This window comes from Colias croceus, chromosome 11 (assembly GCF_905220415.1).
Source record: "Colias croceus chromosome 11, ilColCroc2.1".
NCBI lineage: Eukaryota > Metazoa > Arthropoda > Insecta > Lepidoptera > Pieridae > Colias > Colias croceus.
In genome coordinates, this window is record NC_059547.1 from 4,693,875 (window position 1) to 4,708,984 (window position 15,110).

General features: G+C 31.9%; 1 protein-coding gene across 1 annotated transcript in view; it reads left to right on the plus strand.

Moving 5' to 3' along the window:
- The window catches only part of LOC123695913 (sodium-independent sulfate anion transporter-like), a 32,376-nt gene that overhangs the window by 13,930 nt on the left and 3,336 nt on the right, over positions 1-15,110 (plus strand). The window contains exons 6-10 of the mRNA XM_045641872.1: positions 1,849-2,013; positions 4,947-5,108; positions 6,097-6,237; positions 11,857-12,002; positions 12,569-12,820. Of these exons, the coding sequence (XP_045497828.1) occupies positions 1,849-2,013; positions 4,947-5,108; positions 6,097-6,237; positions 11,857-12,002; positions 12,569-12,820 (866 nt within the window). The remainder of the gene's footprint in view (positions 1-1,848; positions 2,014-4,946; positions 5,109-6,096; positions 6,238-11,856; positions 12,003-12,568; positions 12,821-15,110) is intronic.

The following is a 15,110-nucleotide window of genomic DNA, read 5'->3' on the forward strand; positions in this document are numbered from 1 at the left end:
GAGAAGTTTTTTAAGTGAAATTGTAACAAAAAAACAATCAAATTTTTTCTCTTTACAATTATATTATTGCATATAGATACAATTTTGTGAAGAATGGTCTGTAAGGAAAAATATATCGATAAAATAGAGGCCAAAGCGAACAATGCGTCATAATTGAACATGTTTCTCATTGTTCCTGCATTGATTTTAGGTAACGGTGACCCCAATGTGTATCTATATAATGTACTTAATACAGTACAAGTGCTCAAATATATAATGAAGTAATGTGAATAACCAGCCAAGTCAATTATAATAGAGCGCATTACGTGATGCAATAGCGGAAGCGACAATTCGTCAACAATAGCACGGCCCTATTGTGACTCCTTGGGTAATTTATGTCTTGCAATTATGTTTGCGTAAATCATAAATTAGATGATTATACATAAACATTAGTTTTATCTCTTTATAATTTAGAATTTTATTGAATTCACAAAAGCCCTTCTGCCCTTGATTGTAGAGTTAATGTTAACTCGAATCTACCTAAATATAAAATTGTGTACATAGTTTTTCCAAAACACTCATTATCTTGTATTTTAGTCATTAGATATTTAATTATTAAAAAAACAAAATACCCGACTGCACACTAAAAAAAGAATAAAAATCCTATATTAATTACTCCCGTGATTGAAATGAATCTAATGATACCGCATACATATTTTTTTAAAGGGAAATTTAGAAAAAATATTATTATGTCTTTATCCCGTGGGACTTTTAGGATAAAATGTATCCTATGACACTCCCGTAATCAAGACAAATCTAACGATACCTCATACATCAAAATCCATCAAGCCGTTTAGGCTACAGGTGGTCACAAAGGAAAAGACATACATACATACTTACATACACTCGAAAAACATTACCCTCCTTCTTTGGCAGTCGGGTAAAAAATAACATTGACTTTAATACTTCATAAGGACTTTATTATATGTTATTTTGATTTAGATCTAGAAGGCATTTTATTTATAAACCAACCACCTACGTTATTGTCCTATTTTTCCAATTTCTTTTTATACTATCATAAAAATGTTTGTTTTATTTTTGTCCCTGAAATAATGATATTTGATAGAATCGATGTTTTAAGTTTATCCATCCTTGGACGTAAAATCAAACACATTTTACGACAGCTTCTGAATTACAGCAACTCTCAGGGGAGGTATTAAACTAGAAGTGCGGTTTTCGCCTCGGGACGGGCCGCATAAATAAACTCAAACCAAAAATATAAAATACTTTTTACATCAATTATTTTCGTATTTTTTAAGAACATTGATGAATTTAGAATTGGTACAAATTTAAAAATTTTTATTTGTAAACAGCACTACCTACTGGTTGAAATCGGGCGAAAATAGAATAAATATCTAGAAAATAGATGTAAAGAGATTTCCTTTCCCAACACCAGTCAAACACATTAGCATTTAAAATGATTATTTCACGCCCCTCATTTGTAGAGAGTCGGTAAGCGTCCCAGCGTGAGATTGCCTATTCAAGCCAAATCGTAGCTCGACCAACACAAATGTCATACAAAAAAGGATATATTTTATATTGGGCAAAGGTCGGATTAGATCATTCATAGAATTTTTCACAAAATGTAGTACATATTTTTCGGATATTTCGGGCGAATGAAGCGCAACTTAATTTTGGAATATTTTCTCACGTGTGTACCATTTCTTGGTAAATTGTAATACGAACAGAGTCTATGTGTATATCAGAAAATTTTAAATGATTACTTTCTCCTTCCATCTCTTTTAGTTCCGCCCAAACACCTTAGAGTTATCTCCTTGAAAATAAGTCCAAAATAATTTTATTTTGCAGGAAACATAACACCAGGTTTACCAAAACCCCAAGTGCCTCCATTCCACTCAACTATAGGCAACACCACTGTGAGTGCTGGCGAGATGTTCTCACAACTGGGAACTGGTCTGCTGGTGGTCCCACTTGTGGGGGTAATATCTAATGTGGCGATTGCCAAGGCATTTTGTAAGTATTTCTTTGTTTTTTGTATTGAATTTGATATATTTTGTTTCTATACTTTCGTGAAGCTTTAAGCTGTCCACTGTTATTTTTGTTCAAAAATAAACTACTTATTGTTAATCGTTCGTAGGCGAGAAGAAAATATTAGAAATAATTGAAACTATTCAGCAAATATGTTGATATTATATCTAAATTAATTAATATATGAGTAGGACGAATTACCAAGCCAGATATTTCTGAATTATTACTCGCGATAGAAGTTCGTGGAAATAAATAGAAATCTAATCTCTAATAAAATCTATTCATTGAAATTACAAATTGCTTTATGTTCGGGAAAGGTTTACCAAAGAGCTATCTTATAGCGTTTATAATTCCTCTCCTTTTACAAAATATTTGGGACGATTTAATTATCCCCGTAGTCTGTAGTCGGGCCTTTTGTAGTGAAAGGGTTTAAAGCGTTAATAAGCTTCACTTGCGGGTAAGGCGAGCGGAAACTTTAAGTCACTTGTCCTTCAGCAGTTCATTAATGTCTTCGAATAAATCTGTTTGTATTCCATTTTCACTTTATTCCGTTATTGTTCTGTAATTGGCGTATTGTCGGGGAACTTTTTGTTTTGTGTATTAGCTGTTGAGTTTTTATAAAAGCATATAGTGGTAGTTTTCCAATTACAGCACTAAAGCGCATTATGCGGCATAATGCTTAACGTTGAATGTTTCAACTACAGCAACGCTTCGCACAATCGAGCTCTCTTAAAAGTAATGCGCGTGATGCGTGCAATCGATGCCAACTCAGTGACATAATTTTAATTTTTCCTCTTTGAATTCGGCATTGTGCGCCACTGAGTCGCATTATGCTCTATTATGCTCTCTTATTGGAAAACACGGGGTGATTACTCATCAATAAGTAATCAGTAAGGATCTATAAGGATTCGAGTGGTACAGAAATTATTGCTTTTTAATGAAATATTCCTTTTTATTATTTCTATATTTACGGTCTCATTATTTGCGATCATAATTTCTTTGATTATATTTATAGGAATTTTATTTCCAAGATCTTATTTCTATAAATAACGGATACCTTCACAACGAGTTAGTATCGAATAGACTCATCCACGTTGAAACTTTATACATAGCCTGAACGTTACTTTGTTGATTAAATAGGTATTTGATCGATACACAGATATTGTTGGCAGGTAAGAATATTCTAACGCTATTGTATAATAAAGTTAACTCTAAGAATAGAAATGTAAATGCAATATTGTGTAAGCATACGATACACTATGATATTGCTCTTGCTTTAAATATTGAATTGTATCTAAAGGTGTGGAAAGCGTCACCTCAAAGTAAAAGTTAAATTCAGCTAGTGTGATTAACAAATATTTTTCTTAGACTATATACTGAACAAATATTTATTACGTATAACCCGCCCCACGGATTTTTGTCTTATGAATGAATTGATATTTTAATTTCGGCATTCCGATTTTTTTTAGCAAATTAGTTTCAGAACATAAATAAATTCTTTACGCCTACGTGTAGCTATATTGTGCTCATATAATTGATATTTCTATTATTAATCTCAATTAAATTATGAAGGTTTGATATTTAATTTTTAAGTAAGTATACTTTTTCGTGAAACTAATCAAAGAAAATAAGGAGTATACTCGATTATAAGATGCGCTATTATGCAGTACCGCGGATACGTTATAATTTTATAGAAAATATTGTTGGCTCTCTATTATTAAGAGGAATATGTCAATGTTACAATACCTAAAAGTATTCTAATAATAGTCAATCAGTTACCACTAAAGTGTCTGATATATCACCGTGATACGACTACGTTGGTAGTAAATTACTTTGTCAGATTCAAGCGTCCTCAGTGTATACAATATTCTAGTACTATAATATCAATCATATCAAGCTGAACGCAGTCACAGTATGTTACTAAAACGTTCCGCATACATCGTCCCAAAAGCACATTTAGCGAGACAACATAACCATAAGATGTTAGTATCGCAACAGCAATAAGACAGCTTCTATAATGCATTATCTAGAACTGCATTACGTTACAGTGGCTTGTCGACAAGCGTTCTATTCTCATACGTATATTGCAAACTATGATATTGCAATATTCACGGCATTATCCGACATATTATGACGTGACAGTGGAAATAATTCATCTGAAACTGAAAAATGGCCGTTTTGTTCAGGCACGATGAAAATATGAATTTGAATGATGTTCTTTGTTCTTAAAACACATGTTATTATATTGTGAAAAGCCTTAGAAATGCTTTGTTATTGTGTTCACGAATCGTGCCATGCTGAGCGTTGTTTGCAGTCTTTATAACTAAGAAAGAGGGAGCTGTTAATGAACGAGTCTGATGATTTCAAAAATAACTTTTATCGCATAATATTAACTGTTTTAGAAGTATATACTTTAATGTATTTTCAGAATGTTTTTAAAAGCGTTAATTTAAATTCAGAGTTTACATACAATTATATGCATACAATTATTAGGTACACGTATGAATATGCTGAGCCACATTACACATTTCAGGCATTCGTGGTTATTTATTTACGTGTGCTTAAGAAATTTACCCGAGATTATATAAGGCGAGCAATATTTGAATTCCATATCATCGTGGGTGTGAATATTATAATTATGAGGTGCTTGATTTGCTTGTAGATTTTCGGAGCGAAAATATTACAACTTGGAAATATAAAGTAGACGATAATGAAATATGTAATTCCACTGTACCTAATTCTATTTATCGTTCCGTAATGTTTTCCGTCGGAATTACGCTTGCAACAACCTCGCTACGTGATGTCACGTTAATTGCTTTTGTAACGATAAGTACTTGACAGTTTGTGGGGCCGGTTAAAATCTTAAGTAGGATCTAAAGAGGAGGCAATTTAACGAAGTTTCGTAAAACAAATTTCAGCGAAAGGCAAAGCGTTGGACGCGACTCAAGAGATAGTTGCTCTAGGCGTTTGCAATATTATCGGTTCGTTCTTCCGCTCGTTCCCCGTGAACGGTTCCTTCACGCGGAGCGCGGTGAGCGACGCGTCGGGAGTTAGGACTCCTGCGGCTGGGTTTTACACTGGTATGTATCGCTTTTTTTCAGGTAATTTATTGTTACATGACGGTTTTGTAGAGTCTATTCAAATAATCAAAATTTCACTAGAATGGTATGTTGAATTGCATTTAAAATTGGAACCTTTAGACTTTACTTCTACTTCTGTAATTAGTATCCAGCATTTAGTTAAGTGGTCCTTGGTTGCTAATTAATTTCTTTGTTTTGTAACATATTATATACATGTGTTCAGACTAAAAGAGATAGACCATGTAAGCGATTAAGCAGGATCAGAACAAATTAGATTATACTCCATTGTGATTCAAGTTATACACAAAGTTTGAAACAGTTCTCAGTTATTCTTTTAGGCATTGTAATTTATGTTCAGGAGCAGCTGTCGCTCGATTTACGCGTTCTTATAAATGTAAAACATATATAATATGTTAAATGGGTTGGAAGTGAAATTATTCATGTCGAAATAAGTGCTCTATATACGGAAGCGAGGCCGTAGGGGCTACATAAATCAAAAAGTTTTCAACATAGTTTACTGTCGCACTGGCTTTTGAATTTTTGATATACGAATACTCTTTTGAACTAGTCTCTATTCTGAGTTGAAAATCTACAGCTTTGTTATCTTAAGAAGCAAAGTTTGATATCATAGACATATCTTGAAAGAGTTCTATGCAAAATAAATGAAAAGTTTTTGTCTTGCGTCTTGTGATTTAAATAGAGTTGTGAAATAAAATTGGATCTAGTATTTTCACCGGGTAAAGCAATTTATAAGTTTTTATTAAATGTCCTCTAAAATAGCATAGTTTAAAGTTTTCGTGCTAAGATTAACTGTTACGGCAAAGGAAAACATTAACGACTCCAATAATAATTCAGTATTTTATTTACTTATTCTTTCTGTGGTATTTAGTGTGTTCTAAATAATTAAAAATCAAAACAATGTGGAAATTTTCATATCTAAAAGAATACAAATGAAATTTTATTTAATTAATAAAAATCATATTCTCAGGTATGGTGGTATTGTTAACACTAGGACTTCTAACTCCATACTTCTATTTTATACCAAGAGCGGCATTAGCAGCTGTTATAGTTTGTGCAGTTCTGCATATGGTTGATTTGGATATATTGAAGAAATTATGGAAGACCAACAGTAAGTAGAAATAAGAAAATTATTTAAATTGTTAAAAATAAAGATTTTGTTACCAATAGTAGCTACATATTATTATGTTCTTGTTCCTAAAGCTCATTTTGACTAATCCACCTTGCTTTAGTTTCAAATTGATAGATAACATTAAATATTAAGAATAACAAATGATTTTTGTGAACTTTATATAAAAATTTCAAATTATTTTCAAATTTTACTCAACATTAGTAAACGGAAGGTAATTTACGTTAAAATTGAATTACATTCTTAATGTAATTTTAGATTATATTCTTTACATTAAGAACTTAAAAATAAAATTATGTTTTATAAGATTGTATTTCATATATAACGGAGTTAAATAGAAATGTAAGCGCCTGTAGTAAAATTGCGAGTCTGTGTCATCGTAGCTTGAAAGTTCATTTTGTTTGACTGCTTTACATGAGATGGTTTTGTGACAAGTTCTATTAAATTATTTCGTTTTTTAATTTTTAACTTTAATTAATAATTATTAATAGGTAATTAATTATTGAAGATAATTATAATTTTTTTAATTTTACGGATTTCGAAAATTATTTTAACATTAGTTATTATCAAGAGGATATAAGCTTCTTGGTTATTATATTTAATAATTTATTTCAAAATACTTGATAAAAGATTAAATTGCATACAATATAAATGCATGTACATTGTACGTAGCTAGATGATATTTTCCTTAATCTTTTGTATGTACATAACAATTTTAGGATATCGAAGGGTTACTATTCACTTCAAAAATAGAACAAAAATATTTACAAAATTCATGTTTATCTAAATAGAAATATCCTGAGCAAAAAGAAAATAAATAAAACGGTTCATAAAGTGAAGTATGTAGTCTGTAACGTATTAGTCTGGTGCGCGGCTGCATGACGCTGTATAGTGAATAAACTTCAAGCTGCATAAAATGATATGGGTACAAATCCGACTTAATTTTGTTTTAAAATATTCTAACTGGAATTATTCTAACGCTTTACATAATATATTATCTTGATAGATAAATAAAAATAAAATGTTGTGTGGTTTTATGAAACCACGGTAAAAGTGAAACTTTTTTCACACTATAAACATTTAACTAAAAATTATCATATAAATTGTACGATAATTATCGTACGTATCATGCGTCCCGCGACATGCGCTACACAAACCAAAAAGTTTGAGACGATGTAATAAAAGTTTCACTTTAATAAGAAAATCGTTTTTAGTGGCAGCACAATGATCGAAAACGTCTAAGCTACATTGAGTTTTAATTTAATTTTTTCTTCATTCAAATCGCCCATTATATTATTCTAGAAGATTTATATTATAATGAATAAATTTAGATCCAAAAAGACAGTACCTACACACTCCATAAAAAATTGTAAATTATTAAGCTCTATACGAGCGGATAAGAAAAGCTTTTAAGATTTTTTTCCAAAAGCTTTCATTGATACACTACCAAGACTAAATATTTTCAGTTGGAACTGCATCTTATTTAGAAGTTTAAATAAGGGATGAATTTTTAAAGTCAATGATGCGATATATTGTAAGGGCCACGAAGCATGTCGAGCGTCATTTTAATTCAGGCAGCGTGAAGGTGGCGTGACGTCTTTGCATTTTCTGTGATTTTTTTAATCATGATTTGATACGGGTATTTTTTTTGTTTTAATTTAAATATTTTTATTACATGTGCGATGTAATATAATAATTTGCAATCTGGTTTTCAGCTGATTTGCTTGCTTTTAATTACGAAATCTAAAACTCTATTTTTCCGCAGTAAGAAAGATCTTGTGCAATGATACAATTAAATCTAGTGTGATGTTTTCATAAATAACAACATAATTAAGATTATCGATAAAAATTACACGAAGACTGCACAGGATAAACACAGCAATGTAAGCTATATTGTTTCAGAACGTCAACTTACAGCCTTATTACCTAGCGCTATTACTCTAGTACGATTTCTCCCTTATAATTTTCACAAAAGCTTAACATTCACTCAATAAAGAATTATTTTTAGATTTTCAGTAGTAACGTTTTTCAAGATTAAAGATAAATAGTAATAATATGTTTAAAAGGCCATTATAATATTACTACTTTGGATCATCAAGATTCCCTTTGCCTATTATTTACCAAAGAAAAATTCTTAAGAAACTCCTTTAGTCACAACTTCAAAAGTGCTTTTGATTTGCAGCGGGTCAGTAATTTAATTTCTAATTAGTTTGCCACTGACTCGGCTGTTCCAATTACTGACGTTGTTTTATAAAGAATTTTATTAAAGTTTAAAATAATTATATTTATTAAGTATTCAATTAGCGGAGAAGTAATGAAACCGAAACTTAAGCTGGGAATTGCGCTAAATAGAAGTCTGATACCAATTAGTCAATGAGATATGTTTTTCTTTATAATATTCTCTGCTACCCTTGATTGTCAACAAATATTTATCTCACATCAATGGCCAAAAATTCCATCTAATAATATATTTCTTAATTCACTTATATTGCGAATATGATCTTCATAAATATCTTTTATTCACTTGCTATTTTTATCTTCATTAATATTGAATATTTAATTATATTTTCACTAGACAGGAATTTTGTGTAGTTTAACCTAATAATACAATTTTGTTTCTAGAGTTTAATTTAAAAGTAAAATTCTTACTTTTCTATTTATAATAATATTTTAAACCAATACAATAAAAGTATCAAAAACAATAGCGGTCTAACATGCAAAGCGCGGGCTTAGCAGAATTAGCGGTTGTCAGTATACAACGCGAAATACATTGAAATCTCCTTAATTACGGTACAAATGTAATCAGGTATCAACGCTATATTCCCGACGTAAATCGTCGTCTCATTAGATTATTCGTGCTGGATCGAACCTAATCCCGCCGGAGCGGGCGTGATATCGCATAACCGTCACTGATATTCCCGAATTAATGTATTTTGATATCTTTTTCACAGATTTATGTGTTTCTTTTGGTATAAGATGATAATTTGTGGGTAAATCTAATAGGAGATTAATATGAATGTAATTATATTCTCGTCATAAATGTGTTTATAGTATCTAATCTTTGTCTACCAGATTATGTTACGGATGTTTTTCTGTCTATCTATTTTTTTTATGACGAGTGCGTGCTTCAAACCTTCCGTTCTACATTCTATCAGGAATTTGCCATTGGTCAAAAAGTGTTAATTAAAAAAATATGAAATATACACCTATTTATTGTATGTGCATTTTACCCTGAAATATATTCACATTTTTACAGTATAATTTTATGTTTTAAAATAGCTACAAGCAGATTTAACAATTTTTCGGAAAAAGTCATGTGAATGTAGACAGAAAGAAATAATGAAAATTTATAAAGCCTTCAATAATTAAGGTGCTTTTTTAGCCTTTTGTTTGAACCGAAATACCTACTAGTCAAAAATAAAATTCCAAATTTTTTTCAATACAATGAACTGCTAAATTCCCCGTTTTCACATTTCGAAGTATTGCCATCATGCCGTTGTATCAATAAAAGCGCAAAAATAATTTCCCTCTATTATATTTAAATGCTGAACACTCGCTGTGTGTCATTCTTACACAGTAGACGGCTACATTCACTTTAAAAGCCGTTAACGCAATATTAACGTCAGTTGCGATCGGACAATAAATTCTATAAAGAACATTACGTGTATTGTCTCACCCCTTCCTGCAAGCTTCAATGTCCATGGACCGTGTGCCATATAAGTCCGTATTTCAAGCTTCAAATAAATTATTCATTATTATGGACCCGTGCACTCTCTTTAATCGTTTTCCCCGACGTTGTCTCTGATTTATTTTTCGCGTGTACCGAAAACTTTTCATGTGATTACACTTGCTTACAAATAATATTTATTATTGGGGTACAAAAAACTAAAATACCTTTAGCAGTGAACTATAAAAAGGGCTTTGCAAAAAAATATTACGCGTCGTTAAAAGCATCATCTTATTTCTAAGAAATATTTTGAGTAGATATTGTGGAACAGTATGCATAAAAAGCCGTATTTAAATACAAGGAATTTACCTATACAATCCACGAATTTATACTAAAAGGATAAGTTTCGCTCTTTAACTAAATACAATGTTGATTACACGTCAGCATTAATGAAGTTCTCCTTTCGAAATCATAACGAGAATAGAGCAAGCTTCGTTTAATATGCGGAAATTGAAATATGGGGAATGAAGAGCGATTTGTTGAATAATTTTAAGCTCGGGTGGTGTTTAAATGTTCGTTTGATGTCCCACATTACAAACGGATGTATAGAGTATAGAGCGAAGGACAAAGTGTATTTATCCGTCGGTTTAAGGAAGTAACTCTATTTGCGAGTGAGCTTTGAATTTGGCTTCAATCGAACGGGATTCTAACATCGCACGATCGGATCGAGCCCAATCATAGAGCTTTGTTCGTTTTTCACAATTCAATACAGTTTGAGGTTTTCCCGCAACCGACGCTTGCATAGGCATGAGATTGAAATAAGTTATGCTTGTTTGTTCTTTGTGAACTTTCGTCTGGCTTTCGATTGAAACGCTTTTAGCTTGTTTAAGCATTTCGATGAAGATAAAATGTAAGAATAATTACTGTTTTGTTTCTCTGTAACATTTGCAATTTTTATATTTCATAGGTATTACGATTACATCAATATTTTGTTAATCGATAGATGGCATTTATCTTCTAATATATTTCTCGTATATTCTGATAATGAAAACAAAGAGTATATTTAATATTTACCTAAATAAATAGTGAAAATTACATACCTGCCTTGTAAAACTACGGGTACAATGTTATTTCTGTCTCATTAAATTTGTATCCTCGCGCGCCCACGGTTACATGATACCACATCGTAAATTATTTACGCCAGTCAAATATTTTCCTAAAGGAGCGTATCGATTGATTTACTTCGATGAACAATTTTGCTATATTTAGATAAACAGTATATAACTTTGCTGATTCATAAAAAAAATCTTATCAGTTTTACGTTAACCAAGCATTCAATAAAAAGGCAAAACAAATTCCACAATGAACATCATTTTAACTTTATAATTAGACTCTTTGATACCTCTAAAAGTAATTATAGAAACCTAAATTTGATAATTCTAATTGGCTTAATAGAAGTTATTTAAAATGAGCTTTAACTGAAAAACAAAACGTGATGTTTTGAATTATTTGTACAATATTTTATATCTTAATATTTTGGGCTTTGATTGCTGAAGAAAAGCTCGCTGTATGACATTTGGTGTACCTATTCACAACTTACAAGGTTTTTAAATAGCGGGTTTGTGTATGTAAAATGAAACATTTACATCTAGTAATAAGCTGAGCTATTAAAAGATACACGATTTATACCCTTAGGGTTGGATTTAACTCCCTTAGTGGTAGTACATTCATATGCTGCCTCTTGCTCAGGATAGAGGTGGCAGGCCCACTTATTTATACTTTTTGATAGGTTTATTGTGTCCTTAATATGTCATTTAAAATATTGCAATATTAAAACCAAATTCCTCGAATAAAGATCGATTGCTAAGCTACGATGCCACATCTAGTAATTAGCTGAGCTATTTACTTTTAACAAACAAGATTTATACTTGTAGGGTTGGATTTAATACCCTTAGTGGGTACATTCATCTGCTGCCTCTTGCTCGGGATAGAAGTGGGCCTGGGCTGCGGGGTGGCCATTGACGTACTGCTGCTGCTTTACTATCAGTCCCGCCCGATGTTGGATATACGATACGTTAACGTGAGTTTATTGCTAGCACTTAGTTACTTTTTTTCCAGGTAGGTTGTATTTTTGTAAGATAAAAGTGTTTGTGTTTTTACTTCTAGCTTGAATACTAATAGAGCATAACTATGTATAGATAAGTAGGCGTGATATGTTTGATAAGTACTGATTAGCTACATAATATGTATTTGTTAACTTAAATTGTATGCTCAAATTCTTAGGATGTAGTTATATTCTTAATTTGCTTTTTTTCTTCTTTTTCTCTCTAAATGTTTTACCTTAAAACAACAGTTCCAAAGTGTAAAATTTGTAATGGTTGATGGTCGTTATTCTGACCATCATTTTTCTTTTTGTTATTGCGTACTAAGACCCATTTAGAACCGCAATGTCATTGTCATGTTGATTGTCAATGCGATATCGAACGGGATGCACAATGCACATCTCGAAATTATTACCTGTCCATTTAATACTTATACGGAAAATTAGCTGAGAGCGAAACAGAACTACCGCAACCCACTTGGTCCTTAATAAAACATCCATACTTCCACTTTTTATTACATTTTCATACAGCTTATATTTTCCAGGACGGCAATCTCCCGCCTCACTACGCAATGCATCCAATCGGTGGGTTACACTTCGCTAGCGCTGAAAGAGTTCGCTCAAAGTTAATTTCACTTAAGAACTATAACGTAGAACAGAGTGCTGTGGAAATTGTAACGGTTCCACCTAATTCCTTAGTTCCGAATGGGACTTTGGTCGTCGAGCCCAGGGTCTGGCCCAGAATGCTGATCATTTACTGTGATGCTCTCACACGGGTTGATTTTACGTTTTTACAGGTAAGAAAGTATTTTGAAGTAAACTTATAATTTGAATTTCGTAATTTCTAATTTATGTTGTGTTTAATTGTAGGCAATTTTGATCTCATAATTAGTTCGTTAATTATTCTCATGTATGGTTAAGGTACGTTAATATTTTTCAAGTTTGATATTATAATATGAATATCGCGGTTCTTGGTATTTCAGCCGAATAATATAATCTTCACAATAAATAATTATAACAGGTATTCTCAAAGTATTGAATAATAATTTCCAAAGTTATGAATACAATACAAACCTTCTGTTATTATTGAATATAAAATGCGGTTTTAATATTCAACCACGGGTAAAATAAAGCGCATAAGAATAAAATAATTTGCATAACATTTGAAAGCAGATGTTCAACAACAATAAAGCTCACGGAATTCTAAAGCGGATATAAATTTAAAAGGAATTATACGAGTAATATCTGATAGTGAGTGAAATATGAGAAATGGTCGGTAGCGCCGCCAAAAGCAAGATTGTAGAATATATTGCTGAATCATTGAGATGCTTAGTTTGCGGCTTCGCCGTGCAACTCGGGAGTAACTCAGTTTTACTGAATATTCCAATCGTATAAAGAGGTTTAACCGCATTAATAATGCTCGCCGTTTAAAGAATGGAAAAAGAAAATTTTCCTGCAGGCTGGAAATTCAGAGTCGAGCGTTGCTTGTGATGTTAATGGGTCGGCTTGACTCGCCGGAGTTAGTACAACGAGAACCCTCCCATTACTGATATGTTTTGCGCGATGAAAAGCATTAGACCGAATACTTTTACCTCACCAAAATATTCCTTACATATTAAAACTTTTCCGCTCAATATATTCAAAATGTTTATATAATTCAGCGAAACATTTACCTGTATTTATTAAAATATTCATTAAAGTTTATTATTCGAATGAAAAGGTCATTATGAAAATTAAATTAGGCTTGAATATCGTAAACTGAAATAGTTAATTAATCATGTTAGATGAATAAATGGTTATATCAAATGAATCATAAAATAAAATCAAATACACACATACAAAATATTTAAATTGGTGTAACTTATCTCTAATTTTCCCGGATATGTTGAAATTGTGTTTTATAAAAATAAAGATATTGAAAGCCACGTAAGAATTAAAACTGCCACAAATACAAAATAAAAATATGTTAACATAATATACAAAATTTTGTATAAAAAAATTGTGAAACCTTTAAATTTAAAAACTACCTACTGTCGAGACGTTACTTTTTTTGGGGAAAAAGTTTGTGCGTGTTTTCCCCATTTAGTTTATTCAATATTATGCTACAACAGTAAATAGCTCTTACATTAATTTCATATTCATTTAAAGCGTAAATAGCGTAATTTTTGCTCGCGTTCATTTTCGTATAAAAGCGGTTAGGAGAGCGGCTGCAGCATTGCCCCTCATTTACGATATAACAGAGATATTTAAGCCAACGCTGCGGTTTCAATATCAACATTGTATGTGATTTGACGTGGTCTGCGGTCGCCTGAATTAAACTGATGTTTACGGCATACTACATGATTATAATACTAGTTTTCAATTTGCATTGTAACGCTGAATTATTCGTGAAAGCCAATTTTGTCGTGCGCGGTTATCGTGTATTGACTCGGCTATTCACATTGTTTGGATTATAATATTTTATTAGTATCGAATATAGCCAGTTTTAGGAAATAATACTTTAGTTTCATATGCGATTTGTTGTATGAGTATGATAACGAAACAAATGTGTTTTATTGTTATTTTGACTACATATTTAAATGATAGACGAATAACGAATAACTGGCTCCCGCGTTTTTTATTATAGTAGGCTCTACATACACTGTCACGGATGAATTCTACCAATACCCGTGGCCTTCTCGTTGATGCGGCTTGACGGAACACAGTGGGCCGTGGGGTTTTGATCGGTAGGAATCCGACATAACCCACGGCCCCTCCCCCGGAGGCCGTGGGTATCTATGCAAGATTTCCCCACTTAAAAAAAAACGACGTGTGGTACTCTGGGACTGCCGCGGTAAAGCTATTGCATGCTATGCCTTCAAGCCACACCTCCGCCCGTCGAAGTGTGGAGCGTGAGGTTTTTTCGTTACGGAATTTTTCAATTCGGTCCCCGCGCTCAAGGCCCGCGATATAAGCTATATGCAATTATAGCTTAAAAAAAAGGCTCTACACACACTAAACCCAAACATAAACTAGGTATATTATGTAATTATAGATTATATTGAATGGTAAATTTACATAATTTTAGATTCATACAAGAACTTTAAT